This window comes from Epinephelus fuscoguttatus, linkage group LG13 (assembly GCF_011397635.1).
Source record: "Epinephelus fuscoguttatus linkage group LG13, E.fuscoguttatus.final_Chr_v1".
Lineage (NCBI taxonomy): Eukaryota > Metazoa > Chordata > Actinopteri > Perciformes > Serranidae > Epinephelus > Epinephelus fuscoguttatus.
Window position 1 is genome coordinate 25,741,338 of NC_064764.1, and position 19,524 is coordinate 25,760,861.

The 19,524-nt window shown below is 39.9% G+C and overlaps 2 protein-coding genes across 6 annotated transcripts; one reads left to right on the forward strand and one right to left on the reverse strand.

Moving 5' to 3' along the window:
- Positions 1-5,956: 5,956 nt before the first annotated feature.
- On the forward strand, positions 5,957-11,809 carry si:ch211-214p13.9 (cell surface glycoprotein CD200 receptor 1). 4 transcript variants are annotated; one of them, XM_049594959.1, is made up of 7 exons: positions 5,957-6,332; positions 7,479-7,535; positions 8,216-8,524; positions 9,353-9,610; positions 9,766-9,862; positions 9,959-10,001; positions 10,098-11,809. In XM_049594959.1, the coding sequence occupies exons 1-7, from the start codon at positions 6,263-6,265 to the stop codon at positions 10,185-10,187; spliced, it is 924 nt and encodes a 307-aa protein (XP_049450916.1). In that variant the 5' UTR covers positions 5,957-6,262; the 3' UTR covers positions 10,188-11,809. The 4 variants fall into 4 exon arrangements, with proteins under 4 accessions (XP_049450916.1, XP_049450915.1, XP_049450917.1 ...); XM_049594958.1 differs by having other exon boundaries at positions 5,962-6,332; positions 9,763-9,862; positions 10,098-11,805; XM_049594960.1 differs by having other exon boundaries at positions 5,965-6,332; positions 7,479-7,529; positions 9,763-9,862; positions 10,098-11,804.
- Positions 11,810-12,214: 405 nt separating this feature from the next.
- Positions 12,215-15,818, reverse strand: si:ch211-214p13.7 (uncharacterized). Of its 2 annotated transcripts, none has more exons than XM_049595016.1 (4): positions 15,640-15,818; positions 14,950-14,969; positions 14,815-14,840; positions 12,215-14,466 (listed from the first exon to the last, which is right to left on the reverse strand). In XM_049595016.1, exons 1-4 carry the CDS (start codon positions 15,657-15,659, stop codon positions 14,275-14,277), a joined length of 258 nt encoding a protein of 85 aa, XP_049450973.1. In that variant the 5' UTR covers positions 15,660-15,818; the 3' UTR covers positions 12,215-14,274. The 2 variants fall into 2 exon arrangements, with proteins under 2 accessions (XP_049450973.1, XP_049450972.1); XM_049595015.1 differs by having other exon boundaries at positions 14,815-14,855; positions 15,640-15,814.
- Between the last annotated feature and the right edge of the window lie 3,706 nt (positions 15,819-19,524).

Sequence of the window (19,524 nt, forward strand, 5' to 3'; positions counted from 1 at the left end):
CATATAATTATTTATTACTGCATTTTAGTTCACTAAATAATTTAGTATGTTAATATTTATCACAGTGAAGGTTACAGTAAAAACAGTGCTTACTTCACAGTGATTGGCTGTCATCAACACTGCCAGTAACATCCTATATTTACAAAAATTACTATATGGTACTGTGTGTTGAGATTATGGTGAAGTTCCATCGTTAACTGAGAGAGAAAAAACCCCCCAATATTCTGGCTACCCTGCCACAAGTATACTGTAAATTCAACAAAATACAGCACTATACTGTGTTTTAGTACACCGTATTATAGGTGTAAATACCGGTAAGTTTACAGTGAGCAAACTAGAAAAGAAAGTAACTTCCTGGCAACCCTGCTGCCAGTAGTCTACTGTAATATCAAGAAAATACAGCAACTGCTGTATTTTCTTGATAATCTTGATAATCATGCACTGAATTACAGTACATTAATGTACAGTGTACATTACATGTACATTAATGTACTGTAATGCACTGAATTACAGTACATTAATGTACTGAATTACAGTACATTAATGTACTGTAATTCAGTGCATGATTATTACAGTAACATACTGTAGAGTAGATGACAGTAGGAGAACTGTAAAAATTAACTGTTAATCTACATGACAGTTATTTACAGTATTCTTCACAATTGTCAATCATAAAAAACACAAAAGTTCAAGAGCAGTAACATCTGAAGCCACCCTTGTGACTGACTTATAATTAGCGTATGACAAGTCATTTTATATACACTGAAATGAAATGAATAAAAGTGGATTTTTTGTCAAAGCTCACAAAACTTGAAGACGAAATTTAAAAGCCAATTTATTTATTATTATCTACACAATACTCCTTGGAGTATAAAGTAAGCAAGAACCACTCTTTCTGGTTTATTTTTTAAAAAAAAATCAACATAGACAAGATACACTGAATGTAAAATATTCTTTTTTTTATGTCCAGGTCTTTTTTCTTTTTGAGTGTGTTTGTGTTTTTAAGTGTTTTAGAGTGACCAACAAGCACCATTTAATGCAATGACCTGCATCAATAATTCTCTAAAATTTTAATTTCATAGGCACAATGCAATCTAACATAGTTCCAATACAGAGAATGGGAGTGATGTGTTGCACAGAGAGTCCAATGCTAATTTTCAGCTCTTGTCTGTAGTTGGGCTTTTACATGTAGACCTAAAAATGTTTTCAAAAATATACAGTTTAAAACATCATACAACCGGAATACACTATAAACATGGAAGACACAATAGAATACATAAACCACAATCCAAACACTACAACACATACACACCACACTGCATTATCAAGATCAAATCATCTAGATCGGGCTGATGCAGCCCGCAATATCCTACGAAACACTATATGCAAATTCAAGAATATGTCTCAGTTTTTCCACACTTAGTCAGTCTACTACTCACTTTCATTACATGTGACTTTTCATAATTTCCCACTAGAGTGGAAGCTACTGAAGAAGCAGGTGAAGTCATCCCCTGCCTTGCAAACCATTTACAATCTAAAGTTTTGTCAGTGCCTCAGCAGCAGATTTCCACCCATATTGTTTTAGGATAGGAGTCTGATACAGATTCTTTTGTACTGAAGCTACTGAATGACAATATTTTGCACAATGTTTAATATCTTTAAATATGACCACAGTGAGTATTCATTGTTATTTCAGAGAGCTGTATTCTGGTCAGAGTGGAAAAGCCCCAGAGGCAGCATTTTACATTAAGTATCTACTGTTCAAACTGCTCCTGAAACCTCAGCCTTTACATAAGCTGGACCTTTTGGCGGGCCAGCTCTGGACCACGGGCCGCATGTTTGACACCCCTGATCTAGATATTTTGAAAATGCAGATTAGTGCAACATCCAGAACCCAGCCGTCTGAGCTATCCTTCACTATCTATCATCAACAGGATGTCTGACACAGTACGAGTTGCAATAACACACTGTCAAAATGGCACACGTCTTCTCAGTAGACTCCATTTAGTTATTAACTTGCTGAAGTGGGATTAGTTGCTCTAAAGTGCTTTCTAGTTGTAGTTATCTTGCACTGTGATCCAGATAAAAAATGAGCACAAGGCGTGACGAGTATAATACTAATTAAGTGGCAAGGTCTTTCTTTACATGGATTAATAGAAATGGCTGCAAGGCTGTCACAGACAGTAACTGACAGTAGGTGAATGAAGGGAGGAGATGAGGAGGAGGAGGAAGGCAGGACAGAGCAGTGTCATTATGATAGATCTACATCAGTGTATGATAAAATAAAATATGACCTTCATGGAAGAGTTATCAGAAGAAAACCTTCCCTGCATCCTCACCATGAAATTCAGTGTCAGAAGTTTGCAAAGGAACATCTAAACAAGACTGACGCTTTCTGGAAAAAAGACCTGTCAATTAAAGTCCAGCAAATTCTGGAAGCAAACATCACACTATCTGTAAAACAGCTGAAGATGAAGAGAGAATGACTTCTACAAGACAATGATCCTGAACACACCTCAAAGTCCACAATGGACGCAAGAGGTGCAAGCTGAAGGTTTTGCCCATACCCTCACAGTCCCTCGACCTAAACATCGTAGGCGTAGGCTCTGCGTCAGCGTAGAGTCTCTGATGTGCATCTCCCCAGAAATGAAACTACACGTTGCGGTGACGCAGACCTCCTGTCTATTTTGTAACCAGAAGAAACACTAAATTGTGAAGACAATAAAGCCCCCCACAAAATAGCATTTTAAATCTTGTATGTGATTTGTCCCAGCTTTTTATGAGTAGAAGAAAGCTTAGCTAGTTGCTAGGCTAATTAATACAATGTAAAATGCCATAGACTTGTGTTAATAACGTTAGCATGTTGTATTTGTGGGGAAAATGTGTCCAGATCAAGACAAGTGTTTTTCTGTGAATGCTGCGAGTTATAGTGAAGCCAATTTGTGTACTTGTGTGTGAAATAGTCTCTATTAAGCCATGTTTATATGTGTTTAATGTGTGTTTATGGGTGTGTTTTGAATAAACCAAACGTTACAGCACTTCAGAAACCCTGCCACTGACAAGTGCTTTGGAGGTGTGGCTGCAGAGTGACACAGACACACCACCGCACAAGTGTAAATGCTTACACAATGTAGGCCACGTGTAGGCTAGAGCGTAGTCTCTGCACAGAGCTGTAACACAAGTGTAAATCCCGCTTTACACCCTTCAAACTCAAGAAGGCCTCATGATGCCCTCAGAGAAGCTTTGGTGACCCCTACTCACCTACTAGGGGTGAGGACCCCCAATTGGGAACCAGGACTGGAGATGAGTTGGCAGGCAGAGAGGGATCATAATTAGTGTCATGGTAATGTCTCGGTTCTGACTGGTGAGATGTTACAGTTGCCTTCAGTCTCACTCTGAACTTTTTTTTGCACTTAGACCACGTGATAAAACAGTGTGTTCCTTTGTTTATGTGATAAGAAATCATACATTTAATTAAGTGCTTATCAGGCGTTTTAATGGTAAAAAAGAAATTAAATTAATTTCATTCAACAGTTGCTTTTTAATTGGCTTAAATTGTTGTTATAATATAAAATCAGACATAAGTAATTTGTTTTGCCTACTATTTGTTTTCAGGAAATGTTTCACTTCATGTGTCTCGGTTTTTTTACCCTTCAGAGCATATTTTTGGGTTGCCAAAAAGGTTGTTTTTGACATCAACAGGAAGTCTGTGCTATCAAGGGGAAACAGTGCACACACACATTCAGACACACGCATACACACCAAACGTGGCAGAGTATTTTCATCCTCCGTAAAGTCGCTATTTCATCAACTTTTTAATGTTTTTTTTAATTAAGTATTATTTATTATTAATATAATTATTGTTTTTTATCCCCTGTTGGATATGAGGAACACAGCTGACCAAAGCGACGTTACTTCACAGCTGGAAGGTTTTGCAACTCCGTGGAAAAGCTAGTTTTAGAGCCAAGTGTGCCAGCTCACAGTCAGCTGAACTTCTGCTAAGCTGTTAAAATAAACACTGTCTAATATTAGAAAAAGGAGAACAGCCTCATGCCTGTTAAAAGCATAGATCACTGCAAATATTACTTCTTCATATGTCAGTATATAGTTTTTGAAATCCTACCAGCTGTAGAGTTTATGAGGACACACAAGTAAGTCAGAGTCTTCTAGGTGTGGGTTGATTTTATACACCTTTCTGAAGTTGTTTATCAGCATTGAACGTTTTGGCAGTTTTTCTGAAGGCAGAGTGAGGATGCACTCTAGAAAAAGAAAAGCTGAGTTTTACTGTTCATCCGCCCTTCCTGATCTTATATAGGGCAGCTAATATCAAAATGCCTCATCTCAAGATGTACTCATGAACCACAAACTCCACACAGACCTCGCAGACCATAACCACATACACTCAGTGACAACCAAACACGTTGCTGTCAGTTAATCTCTGATCTGCAAACTGGGGATGAAGTCCCTTAGTAACATCTGCACCCACATTGGCGCTCCATAAACAGCACACGTAAGCAAGTCTGCATTGTGTAACCCTTACAGAGCAAGATGTTCTGACACCAGCAGATATGAGACCACAAACAAATAACACTTACTCAGCATGAAAGCTTTCAGCTCTTGAATAACTTTGTGAGCAGTTTGATATCTGAAGCCTCGCTAAAAGTAAAATAAATGCAGTGAATTAAGGTTATAATGTTTGTGCTTTGATTAAAGTTTTTTTTTGGGGGGGGGGGCAGACTTTTAAAATGTTATTGTTGTTTATTTCTTTTGTATTCTATTTGTATTTAAAGGAATTATATGATGTAGTAATACTGGGGTTAGAAATCATAAAAAAGAGAGAACAAGAAATTAATCTAAATATAGAAAAATATAATAATATATAATAATGAATTAAATAAAATAGGATAAAATAAAATAAAATAATAATAACTGCTTATAAAAATATGACGGGCGGCACGGTGGTGTGGTGGTTAGCACTCTCGCCTCACAGCAAGAGGGTTGCCGGTTCGATCCCGGGCGTGGGAGCCCTTCTGTGCGGAGTTTGCATGTTCTCCCCGTGTCAGCGTGGGTTCTCTCCGGGCACTCCGGCTTCCTCCCACAGTCCAAAGACATGCAGATTGGGGACTAGGTTAATTGATAACTCTAAATTGTCCATAGGTGTGAATGTGAGCGTGAATGGTTGTCTGTCTCTATGTGTCAGCCCTGCGATAGTCTGGCGACCTGTCCAGGGTGTACCCTGCCTCTCGCCCGATGTCAGCTGGGATAGGCTCCAGCCCCCCCGCGACCCTCAAGAGGATGAAGCGGTTAGAAGATGAATGAATATGACTTAATAGGAAATCATTTCAGTGGTTACATAAATTGCGTTTATCAAGATATAATTTACTGATAACTGATACATTTAAGTCACAGGATACATTTCAGCAGCACAGGAAACAAGAGGATCAGGAGATTTAAGTTTTCAGGAAGTGTTGAATCAGCTAAACTTGGCATTTTGGTGACTGTGTAGTTTGTGCTGCTGTCACATTTTATTGTGTCACAGTGAGTGGCGTTTATGATGTTTTTGTCCTCACCAGTTATATCAGTGAGAATATACTAGATATCAGAAATGTAATACATCAGCACCAAAAGCTACAGCCTCCAGAATGTAAAGTAGCAACATTTCTGTCTTAGTTTAAACAAAACCTGATTTTTTTTAACATTATAGAAAGTAGGATTTAGAGCAGGGCTGTTGGGTGTAGCCCAGGCAACAAGGCCTTCATATGTAAGGCAGTCAAAGCTGTGTTGGATTTGATGTACGGTACAGTACAAATTCAAATGACCGTGTCTAGCTGTTGTCTAACTTGGAGTGTTCACACAAACTGCTTTGAAAGAGGATGATCATGTGACTTATCACAAAAGGAAACTGGTGTCTTTGCTTGTCAGACGTCATCCTGTGTGGGAGAAGAAGGCAGGTGTTTGAGTGGAAAGCGGTTTGGAGAGAGGGGGGAAGAGACAGAAGGAGGGAGGGATTAGTTAGTCACATGTCCTCCATGTTTCTTTATCATGAGGGGTGCAAGGGATGTTCACTCTGTCTGGATGGGCTGGTGAACCTGCTCTGCTCAAACCCTCAGCGTCTTTGGGCTACAATAGAGAAAGCGAAATTGCCCAGTTTGATGTTGCTGTAGTTCAGGAGGAAGGAGTGGGTTAAAGGCTTGATGTGTTTTTACTGGTGTGAGAGGTGCTGCACTTGCCAGTTTAAAGAGGAACCTGAGGACAGCAGGAGATGAGGGACATGATGTGGATTTATGCCGCTAGTATCCTCTTGTTGTCTGAAGTATGGAGCATGGATCAAGGTTTGAACATTAATACATTCTACTTGCATCTTCACATTTTTTTAGTCTTTGTTAGGGACAGCTTTAAGACACAGACATGGCTTTTTAGAGGAGCACAAAACGATGACCTCGTAAGGAGTTGTCTCCACAGACACTAAACATTGTTTTAAACTGCATCTTTTGTGGGACTTTATAATTTATGTAGATATGCTGTGTGAAAATATTGTACACTTCAATACAACTCAAAAATCATGCAGCTGTACTTGTAACCTGTGACATGTCAGTAATACCTGGATTAGTAGTATACTGTAAATTGGTTTGACACTGAGATTTCTGCTAAATTATCTGCGCTGTGACTCACAGTGCAGACAGGCAGTGGAAAGAACAAGCCCGAGGGTGGGGTATACAGATACTGACAGGGGGAGGAAAACCTTCCACAACACACGTATGAAAATGTTGCCCCATATTTTCTGAAAGAACAAGCAGCATGGTGCCTTTTGCCTCCTCAGTGGAAACCATGATTTCAGAACAGGGCACACACTATGATGCAGCTTTTCTCCACTGTGTGGTCTCTGGAGGATGAAGCAGCAGACGCTTCTTTTCTGGGTCTGTGGTTTTGTCATCCCACCCTATGCACTGTCATCTGCTTACATCCCTCAAAAGTAAACAAGTCTCAGACCCCCATAACACTCCGCAGTGAGAGCCAGTGAGGACTAAATTTTCTGATTAATATCTTTGTAGTAGCAGGGCTAATGTCAGTGGGTGTCTTACAGTGCAGTCAGGGAAACAGGGGAGATTATGAGAGTAACGCATGCATTTGTCTTTGGTATGCATGTGCAAAATCTACCATTAAAAGGGTGCATTAAAACATCATATCACATCTGGACAGGACACATTGAAGCACATAAAACACAATAGAAGCTGGATAAATAGATATGAAGTGCTGTTTCTGCCACATGTGTGTGATTTAGCCCCACTGCAGTTGGTCATATCTTGGTTTTAACTGTATCGCTTCACACCCTAATTAACTAACTAAACTAAACTATGAATAACAGATCAAATCATTGCTCCGCTGATTGTACACTACAGAATAAATCACTAACTGCTGCTTTCTGACTGAACAAATTTTACTAACTTGTTTCTAACATCCACCTCCATCTCTCTCAGGACCTAATCAAAACTTCACCTCTGCGAACACCAGCACTTCTTATCCTAAAGGTTTTGGTAAACTCTTTTTCCCCTTTTTCTCTTCAGCTATTTTGCAGTATGAGTAAAATATCAAATAAGACTATGACTATTAAGTAGGACGAGTGAAGGCGCAGGAAGTTGAACACGACGATGAACATTTGTATTCCTCATTTCCTGATTTTAAAGCTCTTTTTTTAGTTGAAATGAACTAAAATCATTAATTATATTTATGATGAATAAAGGTGTAGTCATTCTATTTTAATTTATTTTGGTAATATATTAAGAGGCTCTATTAAGTGTTAGTCTTAGTCATGTTACTTCACATGAAACTTGATTTTTATCATCTTAGACTGATAGCTATCAAGTGTTTTACTTAAAATATTTGCTAAGAAGGTTTCCAGACAGGCATATTTTTTTGTCAGTTATAAACATAAAGCAACTATATGATGTATTTTAACTGTTTGTATCCTGTGTAATGCTTCATGCTGAAAGCATGCTATTTATAGTTTGTTTTGTTTTATTTTTTGCCGCATGTAGAATTTTTTTCCTTTTTGCATGTGTATGTATGTTGTATTTATTTAGTCTATATTAGGACGTGTGTAATGTGTTAATTGTTTTATAACAGAATAACCCCAAATCATTTATTAAGCACAATTTATGCACCACTATATGTGTAAATAATGCAGTTATTCTTTCTTGCATCCTTTTTTTTTCAGTGGTCAGACACTTAACTTTCAACCTGGGGAGCGAAGCTAACCTGACATGCAGCAATAAGACATGGAATGAGACGATATTTGTCACCTGGACTTTAACACTGAAAAATAAGAATAAAATATGTAGAATAGCCTTTACCCCTGGAGACACAAGCGACTACTGCAATGATGGCAAATCACTCCAAAACACATCCAGAGGTCAGTCATACCTGCATATCCCAAACTTCTCAAATGATGACGTGGGGGACTACAGGTGTGAGTCAGTTTACAATGGAGGAGTCGACATTCATATGATACACGTGAATATCACAGGTATGACTTTTCTCCTCACAGTATTAGATGATTTCAAAAACCATGTGATTGATAAAGTTTACTTCTTAAAGGTCTAGTGTGTATAATTTAGGGTCATATGGACAGACATGGTATATGGCATTCATAATTATACCTTCATTAGTGTATAACACTTGAAATAAGTATCAGTGTGTTTTGTTACCTTTGAATGAGCCGTTTATACCTACATGGAGCAGGGCCTCTTCCACAGAGTCTGCCATGTTGTTGAACAGTAGCCCAGAATGGACAAATTAAACGTTAGCTCTCGATAAGGCCATTTGCAGTTTTGCAGTTTTGGATTTTTGCATCGGCCACAATCCTACACGCTGGGCACATGGGTGAAGTTTCAATCAGTGACCTCATTTTATGCCACTAAATCCTACACGCTGGACCTTTAAAGGGTCAGTTCACAATCAAATCACACTCACAAAAATTAATAAAACAGCAAGTTTTGGTGCATAGGCATTGATTTGGCGGGAGCAGGTGATGTGGTGTCTTCTTTATTTGTAACATGAGCATTTGTTTCGCCTAATAAAAACATGACTTATATTTTGCAGAATCAAATTCACTGATATCACAAGGAAAGACAAAAAAAGGCTCAAATTGGTGCATGAGAATTAACCAGAATGCAGAGAATGAAGTGTTTGATGTTCAAAATTTTCTGAAGGAGAACACCCCCAACCCATGTTTCATGTGTGTCCCCTCAGTGTTGGTATATAAGGTATACCTTTGTGTGTAGTCTGGTTGAATTACAGCAAGCTGAAGTATTTGATGAGTCTCGTTTCTTCTGTTTTCTCCTCCCTGGCTCAGTCCCTCCTACTGTATCAATGTGGCTGGAGCATAAGTACAACAAGATGGTGGCAGTGTGCAGAGCTGCAGGAGGAAAACCTGCTGCCAACATCAGCTGGAGTCACGCAGGAAACTCATTGTCTGTGGAAACTAACTCACATGGATTTTTAACAGTGGAAAGTCGCCTTGAGCTTCCTGAAGGAATGGACACAGAAAACCTGAGCTGTGTTGTCAGGCACCAGTACTGGGAAGGAGAAAGGATTGTAAAACTCCCAAAAGGTCAGGCTTTTGCAAAGTGGATAAGTCATTTTATGTATTTTGATTAACACTGACTAAGTATTTTACATTTTAGTGGCAGTTATGACTTTGCAAATTCATGTGCTGTATTGATGTTAAACAGATTGTTACAAAACTACTTCACTCTCTCACAGCAGTTTATGTGCCTCGGCTGTTCATCATTGGTGGTGTGGTGATCATCGTGTTGTTGGCAGGAGTTTTATTTTTTATACAACAGAAACTAATATTATTGAGGTAAGCATTTTCACGTGTTGATAAATGAATTTCAGTGACACGCAAGCATTTTTTTGTGGAATCACTGAGCTGGTTTGTGTGTCCATTTTTCACCAGGCGATGCAAGAAGTCCGTAACCTCACCATCCAAACCTCCACCAGTGGGTATTCTTCCTGTCAGTCTGCAGTTGACACTTCTGCATGTTTTACTGAACTTCTTTAAGCTCTGTTCATGACACCCCTCTGCTGTTTTACAGACAGACGATGTGGAGGAAGTAGAGCCCTACGCCAGCTATGTTCAACGTGTGAACTCTATCTATAACTCCTCTGCAGATTTGTTCACATAAAATCCTGCACATGCATCACATGCACACTTTTAAATGCACATGTCTCTCTGAGAAAGTGCGAGGGCTGTGAAACTGAGAAGTGGTGAAATAGTAAAGACAGAGGGGAATGAGATGAAAGACTTCCGATAAGAGGGAAGCCTCTCAGTTTAAATCTGCCTGAGCAAAACTCTCGCCTGATGGAACAGGGGATGTACCTGATGGCACACACTGGCTCCAGTGCATAGCACTGCAGCCCACTACTCCCTGTGTGGGTGTCATGGAGAACTTTAATAATGACTACAGATGCAATGATTGCTGGACTGGAAAGAACACCACCTTCAGCCAGGCACAACACTCCAAGACTACAGAACTTTTGATGTGCTGCAATTGTATGATTATTGCTATCATTAATATTATTATAACACATATTTCTAGATAAACTGTAAAGACATGCTCACTGTTTAATGGATTCTTGCTGAAGTCAACGGAGTAAATGTCCCATGTGTAAAACTGCCTCAAGATAATGTAGACAATATTATGTAAAATATTCATGTCTCAATGCAGAAGTGTGTGACTGAGTGTATTAAACACACATCTGAACACATTGCTTTCCGTGTAGCTCTGCAAAAATAAGAAGAGCACTAAAAATAGTGCAAAAGAACAAGTGAACAAGGGTGTTGTTTTCATCAGGCTGAATTTTACAGTGCTGATAACAAGTGCTGCAGTTAAAGTGTGACACACAGTCACACTGTTTTCCACTGTGGTTAATATCTAAAAAGATTCCACGTCAAGATGACTTTTACACCCTTTATAGACATGCTTGAACATGAACTTTCTGTCACCCGACTGATCAACACTGGGTGGGGCATTTATGAAATGGAGGTTTTTGGGGGTTGTAAATGTCTGTAATTTTGTCAAAACTCCTCTGCTATCTTTATGTTTTTATTGGGGTTGACAAATGCACATGTTCTAAATACTGAAAATGTCCCCCTCCTCCAACATTTTCACTTTTGCGATTAATGATTATTAGCCGGGGCCATCCAAAAAAAAAAAAAAAGTCTCTGAATTTGGTGCAATACTTTCATTATGAGTGTAAACCCATTTCTAAAGAAACTGTTAGGAAGTGGAAACTGGAAAAAGAGGACTATTCTGCCATCTACTGGTGGACATCATCATGATCATGCACTGTATCACAGTTCATTTTAATTTCTTAAAAGTGCTAATAATCTCTGCATTCATGTAAATTTGGAGTGCCACTTTTGTGCCTTTTCTGCAGTTTACAGTGGAAACGCTTTTAATTGTGTCAAGATAAAAATCCTGGGCCCTATACATAAGCAGTCTTAGTGGGCTCACCAAAATTTAATTTAATTAAATTTAATATTATTTTATTTTATCTTATTCTATTTTGTTTATTCATTCAATTTTACAAAGTTATTTTCTTTTCTTTTTTGGAACCCCTATTTTCCTTTCTTTGGAAAAAACATATAAGGGGTGAGAGGGGCCTCAGGGAGCTTACTTTTTTAAAAATTATTTATAAAGTTCAGTACTTAAACAGATTTATTCAGCCAATGTTAATTTCGTTCTGGCACTGATTACTTAAAAATAAAAATTGCAAAGAAAACCGAACTTTTCTTGTTAGGCTCCTCTCCTATTCTAAAGAGATGCCCACCTAATGTGCCTCCAGTATTAATGATTGAGAAGAAAACCCACAGCCTGCTAATAAACATGCAGGGTTTAGACTTTCTGTTGACTTCTGCTATTAAACCATAAGGTGCAGCAACTATAATCTGCCTTCTACCCTCACACTGATTATTGTGCAACAGAAAAAAGGAAACTGACAGGTGACCACAGGACATGACACACTTTGCCTGTCTTAGTCTGTCACTTGTCCATTTCTGGCAAACACATCAACATGATTTTTTTTCTGAAATGCGGTGAAGAACCTCACTGACAGTTTGATCTCAAAACAGATTATTGCCATGACATCTTGCAAATGCTTTGTTGCAATGTAGCTGATTAATTTCACAGAACAACTGACTAAAGTGGTAAAGTTTAATCATTAAAAAAGATCAGTGAAGCCACAGTCAGACAAAGACGCTTACAGTAAATTACACCGCCCTACCATTTAACATCCACGCAAACTTATAAATAACCCTGTAGGTAGATTCAGGCATAGACACAAATATATATGCACATACAAAACATGAAAAATATAAATTCTCAAGCCTTAAATATCTATTTGTAGTATATATGGGTGGTGTGCAGTAGTTCTCACGAGTGGTATTGCAAAATGAGGAACTCCAGGAAGCAGATGAAGGTTTGAGTTGAGGCCATAAACATTATATTCTTCCAACATTGATGGGATGACATGTGGGCCTATGAGTGTTGTTAGTAAAGGGTGGTTGAGGCTGATTAATGTGGGGTTTCTGCAACTGAAACTTTGGTTAAAGGTTTCAACAAAAACAGATAAAGATTATCTGCCGTCGAGTCATAGAGTGACAGCAGGCGTGCTCATCCTGACTACAAAGTCAGTGTTTCTTTCTGTTTACAGGGTGTCATAGATGCTTTTTCCTCTCAGGGTGGAAAAACAGTTCCACCACTTTTGTAGCAGACAGCCCTTGAATGCTGAAAGTAACACACTCATTTTGGAGAGCAAATTTTCTACATTACAACGTTACATTAAAAAACATGTAACGAACATTTAACACATAGTGACATGTTGAAACTAACATTGCTTTGTCAGAAGCTGGTGGGCTCACTGTTTTGGAGAAAACTGACAAAACATCTTGCATGAATGGCAAAAAAAGTTCAAGCCCAAACACCAAAGCTCTGTCCAAAATTAATATTACTTCTAGACAAGGAAGTACACTTCACCATTTCATACTATAATGCATGCAACATCAAATGCCAATTAAACTGTGACTTTGGAGAGCTAGTTAGCTGAAATAACCTCTCAGAGAGAAAGCAAAAATACTTTTCTTAAGATTTATTACTTATTTTTATTTTTAGCTGTTTCAAGACTGCCCACAATTTCCTTTCTATTTCTCAGCAGTGAGCTTAATTTCCTCTGTGCAACACATTATCAGAGAGTAGGACCCATCAATAGCACATTCAAAAATAGAAAGAACTCTGCAGGCTTTGAGTTGACTTTAGTTTGCCATTTTCCTAGTGTGCACGTTCTACATACTGTGTAGAGCCTGTAGTATGAATTTGGTACAGTTCAGTTTCATTTACTTCCAAGTATTGTGTTACCATAATGACAATTTAGAAATCTATTTGTAGTACACACTGACTACACTAATTGTGTTGGCTAATTTTTTCTGCAAACTAACGTGTATGCAATCAGATTTATTTAAAAAAGATGCTGTAATATAGAAGTTTGATTGTAGAAAACAAGTGTCGCACACTCTGGCTCCATATGCCTATCTTTTATTTTATGTGAAGTGTGACGTTTCGTCCATCTTCAAGATCAACAAGCAAGATCAACCTGCTGATCTTGAAGAAGGCCCAAAAGCCGCAGCGTCACGTGTGAGCATCACAAGTTTATTGCCAGGAATCAGCACCTCATTATTAATCTTGGTGTAAAAAGTAATAATATAAAAGTTTGTCACATAGTGGCTTTAAAATGTTGTCATTCACGTCATGGTGTAACTAATTTGGTGTATATGATGCTGTTGGATTTGACAGTTTGGTTGCTGTTATGATTGGCTAATATTCGTCAAGCCAAACACCAGGTTCATTTTCCTCTGACTAACTGATTCTGGATAATGTTCTAATGTCATGGCGTTTCATATCAGACTGAAGAGCCACAGATCCTCCACCTGAGGTTGAGTTTCTTCTGTACAGACGTCAAATGTGATGCGGTTTATTCTTCTTCAGGAAGTAACACCACAGTTATGTTCAGGGAGGGGGTTACCTCAAAAGTGGAGCGAAACATCTTGGGGGCTTCTTGTTTCCTCAACCAGCTACTGTGGATGTTTTTTTGTTTCATTTTGTCACAGTTTCTTCATTTTGTCACAGTTTCTTTGAAGATCAAGATTTGACTAACAGTCACATTCCCGAGTCCTGCATCATGCAATAACCTGAATTAAGATTTCCTAGTTTCTGTTCACCCCATGAGAACATAATCATCTGTGTTCTCCTCTGTAGACGAGCACCTGGACACAGTTTCAGGTTGGAGTGCCGCTGCTGGTAGGTTAACTGTTGCATAGTCACAATCATCATCAGTGGTAGCTCTGGCTCTAGGTGATCCTTTGGCGGTGCTGTGGTCAATAGAGGCATACGTGACATCCTCGTTAGGCTGTCAGGAGATAACACACACAGAGTGAGATTCCTGAACTTATGTTGCACATTATTTATTGGTCTTTTTCATACAGTGCTTCTGCAACTGGCAGGTTTTTTTTTTTTTTTTAATGTGGTTAGTGGTTTTGACTTCCTGCAGATGAAACAAACAGCCTCACAGTTTCTTTTACAACAGGGGCCTCACATTAATGTTCACCCAGTATGCAAATCTAACGAGGCATCACCTCTGACAAGGCTATCATGAAAGCACAGGAGCACACCCATGTCTCATGAAAAGCTGGAGCTGATAACTATGAAGATTTATGCTGAACAAAAATAGACTCAACATTGATGTGGGAAAGTTTACCTTGTTATTTGTGTTGCTTTTTCCACCTGGTGTGAAATCCCCTGAAACAGAAAATGCAAATGTATGACATGCAGCAAAACTGTCCAAAATAAATACACACTGAATACTATAAATTTCATTAAAAGATAGTTTTACCTTTCCCTTTCTTCTTTGTCCTGACATTAGATCAGGTTAGTATGATGAGACCACAATAAGGACACAGACATCCAGAGCATTAAACAGAAGAATAAAACCCATTAGTGTGTGATAAATAACACGACTGAAAACATTAATTTAACTTTTTTAATCAGCTTTACAGGTAATAACTTATTTTACGCACAGTTTCATGCCAAACATCAAACAATTTCCGCAACAGCTCCTCAGAGGTGTAGGTTTTACCACACAGTAGTGTTTCCTTGACAGCTCAACACAAGACAGCATGTGCTGAAACAGGAAACACTTTACATATGCAACCCACATCTGTCTGTGACCAACCGTCTCTGTCAGTAACTAACAGCGCTTGGAACATATGGAATTTTGCATGCTTCTAGGTCAGCATCTCACGCCATGTTGTAAAAAAACACATGAAACACATTGAAACTTAGTCTGTTCTTCTCTGGTGCCCGTTATTTCCTTGCTGAACAAATGCAGAAGCTGCCTGACACAGCACCAGACTGCGGTATTGTGTCATTCAAATGCTAGCGTTACTTTTTAAAATGGTCTTGCCAGTGTTTTTTTCTAATTTAATCACTCTTGTTTTAAATATTTTTGTATAAGAAGCACTTTCAGAAAAGCATTAATTGCAACCTGCTCCTACAGTATGTGCATCTAAGGATCGTTACTCACCTTGAAGTGCAGTTACCCATGATGTGCCCACAGAGTCTGGAAGTCCACACTATAGCTGTCAGCAGGTGGCAGGTAGCAGTACCCTCAGCTGTAGATGACACTGTGGTAGACACTGATCTCACTGATCTCTCTGCTGCCGCACACACAGGCCAGAGAGAGAGAGAGAAAGACAGAGACAGAGAGACAGAGAGACAGAGAGAGGGTGTGTGTGTGTGTGTGTGTGTGTGTGTGTGTGTGTGTGTGTACAACAGCCCTTTGGTGTGCCGATTTGATTTCCTGTTCATAATTGTCTCTAACACCACACACTCGTGCATGCTCACGCACACACACAGATGCACACACAAGCATACACTAAGGTTGTAGGGGACCTCACATGGACACACAACACGAACTGTCTGATCAGGATGGCACAGCTGCGATTACACTTCCTGAGAGCTCTCAGGACGCTCAACCTGTCACAACCTCTCAACAACAACGTCAGTTGAACTCAAATTTATTTATAAAGCACATTTAAAAACAACTTACATTGACCAAAGTGCTGTATAAAAGGAATAAATTGCTGAACACATACATGAGAAGCAACATAGCTGTCAGGAACACACAGGCACGTGTCACGGAAAGCCCCATCAGGGGCATTCAAACACTAATGAATAAAAGTAGGTTTTGAGCATGGACTTAAATGAGTCAGTGGTGGGGGCAGATCTGATTGGGAGGTGGATGCTGTTCCACAGCTTGGGGGCAGACACAACAATAATATGATCATCCCTAACCTTAAGTCTGGAGTGTGGGACAGCCAGGAGCCCCAGGTCAGCTGACCTGAGGGACCTGGAGGTAGAATAGAGGGTTAGAGGGTCTGTGATGTAGGATGGGGCCAGACCATTAAGAGCTTTGTACACAAACAGGAGAACCTTTAAAGTCAATTCTGAACTTTACAAGCAGCCAGTGGAGAGAGGCTGAAACAGTTGTGATATGGTCTCTCCTCCGGGCATCTGTGAGAAGCCTGGCAGCAGCGTTCTGAGCCAGCTGGAGGCGGGACAGAAAGGACTGACTGATACCAATGTACAGAGAGTTACAGTAGTTTAAGTGTGAGGAGATGAGAGCGTGGGTGACTGTCTGCAGGTTTTTGAGGAAGAGAAATGGCTTGATTTGAGGTTGAACCTCTGCTGCTGTCCTTCTATCACTGCTCTGTGGAAAGTGTTCTGACTTATGGCATCCTGGTGTTGTACGGTAGCAGCTCTGCAGCTGACAAGAAGGCCCTGCAGTGATAAAAGCTGCACAGAAAATAACAAACATACACCAACCTGTCCTGGAAGGCACTGTCACCTCCCGCTGCCTCCAGAAAACAACAAACATCCTGAAGGACTCATCTCACCCTGCCCACCATCTGTTTGACCTTCTGCCCAGGCAGATGTTATCGGACAAGACACGCACCAGCAGACTGCTGAACTGTCTTACCTCAAAGCCATTACTACACTGAATTACTACTGCAGTGAAATCACACAGCCAGGAACATTTAATATTTATATCTACATCGTGTGCAATAACTTTATTCATTTATTTATTTTATGTGCAAATACTTTAGGTTATCATTTGGCATATGTTGGCATATGTGTGCGTATGTGTGCATACATTTGTGTGCAGTATGTGTGTGTGTTTAAAGTACGGATGATATTTTATCCCCTCTTTTATTATTTATGTATTACTTTTAAATGAGTTCAGTTTTATTCCATGCACTAAATTTTGTCCATCCATCCATCCATCCATCCATCCATTTTCATCTGCTTACCCGGGGCCGGGTCGTGGTGGCAGCAGGCCAAGTAAAGCACCCCAGACGTCCCTCTTTCCAGCAACGCTTTCCAGCTCCTCCTGGGGGACCCCAAGGTGTTCCCAGGCCAGATGAGATATATAGTCCCTCCAGCGTGTTTTGGGTCTGCCCCGGGGCCTTCTACCAGTGGGACGTGCCTGAAACAGCAGTAGAGCCTATTTACCCTATTTCTAAGGCTGAGCCCAGCCACCCTTCTGAGGAAACTCATTTTGGCCGCTTGTATCTGCAATCTCATTCTTTCGGTCACTACCCAGAGCTCATGACCATAGGTGAGGGTTGGGACATAGATGGACCAGTAAATCGAAAGCTTCGCCTTCCAGCTCAGCTCCCTCTTCAGCACAACAGACCGACGCAGTGCCTGCATCACTGATCACCGGTCCATCTCATGCTCCATTCTACCCTCACTTGTGAAAGAGACCGCGAGATATTTGAACTCCCTTGCTTGAGGCTACAACTCTCTCCCAACCCGGACACAACAATCCACCGGTTTCTGGCAGAGAACCGTGGCCTCAGATTTGGAGGTGCTGACTCTCATCCTAACTGCCTCACGCTTGGCTGCAAACCGTTCCAGTGCATGCTGGAGGTCATGTTGTGGTGAAACCAACAGAACCACATCATCTGCAAAAAGCAGAGAGGCAGTTCTGAGTTCTCCAAATTGGACCCCTTTCTCCCCCTCCCCCTGCTGATCCAGATCCTGTCCATGAAAATCACAAACAGGATCGATGACAAGGGACCAACACCCATCAAGAACGTGCTTTCACTTTGGTCAAACAGGGACCAGAATTGAAAAACTGAATTAAAGACAAGTCAGCTTATCTGAATTTTAAAAAAGAAAACATGTGCAGACACACAACCTACAAATGCAGCAGTTTTCACTGAGGACATTGTCTTAATAAAAACTGCTAGCTGAGGAGTGTAAGCTCAAATGTAGTTTCTTTCAGTCTTAGCTATGAATCATAAACCGAAACTATGTGCATTGCTGGATATCACAGGAGGGTAACACAGTCTAGGTGAGGCCAGCTGACCCTGTTTACTGTTGCTGTATTGTCTCATTTGCATGATTGTGCAAATTTTTCTTGATGAGAAAAATGAGGAAGTCACAAACCTTTTTATTTCGGTGGAAAGTCCAGTTTACTTTACATACTGCATCTTTGTTTTGAGTAATAGACCTTCGTGGCTGTAATGATCACTCAGAGATATTTTTGTCATATGCAAAATGCAGTAAAATCAGTTTCAGTAAGTCTCAAAAAAGCAACACAGAACGAGAATGATTCACTGAATGTTCATCATGAATTATTTCAGCTGTCAAATATCAGATGGTAGAGATAAGGTAGATTTTAATATAACTTACACTGTATATTCACAAATGCCTGACACAACCATGTCTTTATGTGCAGTAGATGACACTACATTACACACTGGAGGGCACTGTTGGAGCAGTCTGGGTGATTCACACACAACTGAGCAAGAACATCAGTAAGGAAACGTTATGTGTCGTCTTACACCATCTGCTGGTTGCACTGAAACAAACAAGAAAAAAAAAAAAACATTGCAAAGTACTGTCTCGTCAAAAACATGTTGCAGGACATCCATAACCACCAGTCATCCACACCCAAGCAATTCATGTATAGTCAGGTTTTTCGTTCAAGGCCTCAGTCTGACTTTGAAACCAGGATGCCACAACTTCCTGTCGGGCTCCTGAGCCACTTTCAAACAACCTGTTGTTGGTTGAGATGATGAATCTGTGCACACGATGCCCAGCTCCTTGACAAGAAGTGACATGCCCACTCAGTAACCTAGATAACTTTGCGTCTCAGTTTTTTGCATTGAGGATGACTGAATCTGTTTTGACAAGTGTTTCTGCAATTGGAGAATTAAATGGCAAAATTACACATAATATGCGATTTTCAGGTGTGCACATTAACAGCTGTTATGTCATGACACTGAAATTCACACATGCAGGGTGGTCTTATAATATGTGTGGGAGGACAGGAAGTGGTGAGCTTGTCACAAGTGAGAAGAGCCCAAGCGGAAGCTAGAGTTTTAGATAATCTCTCTCA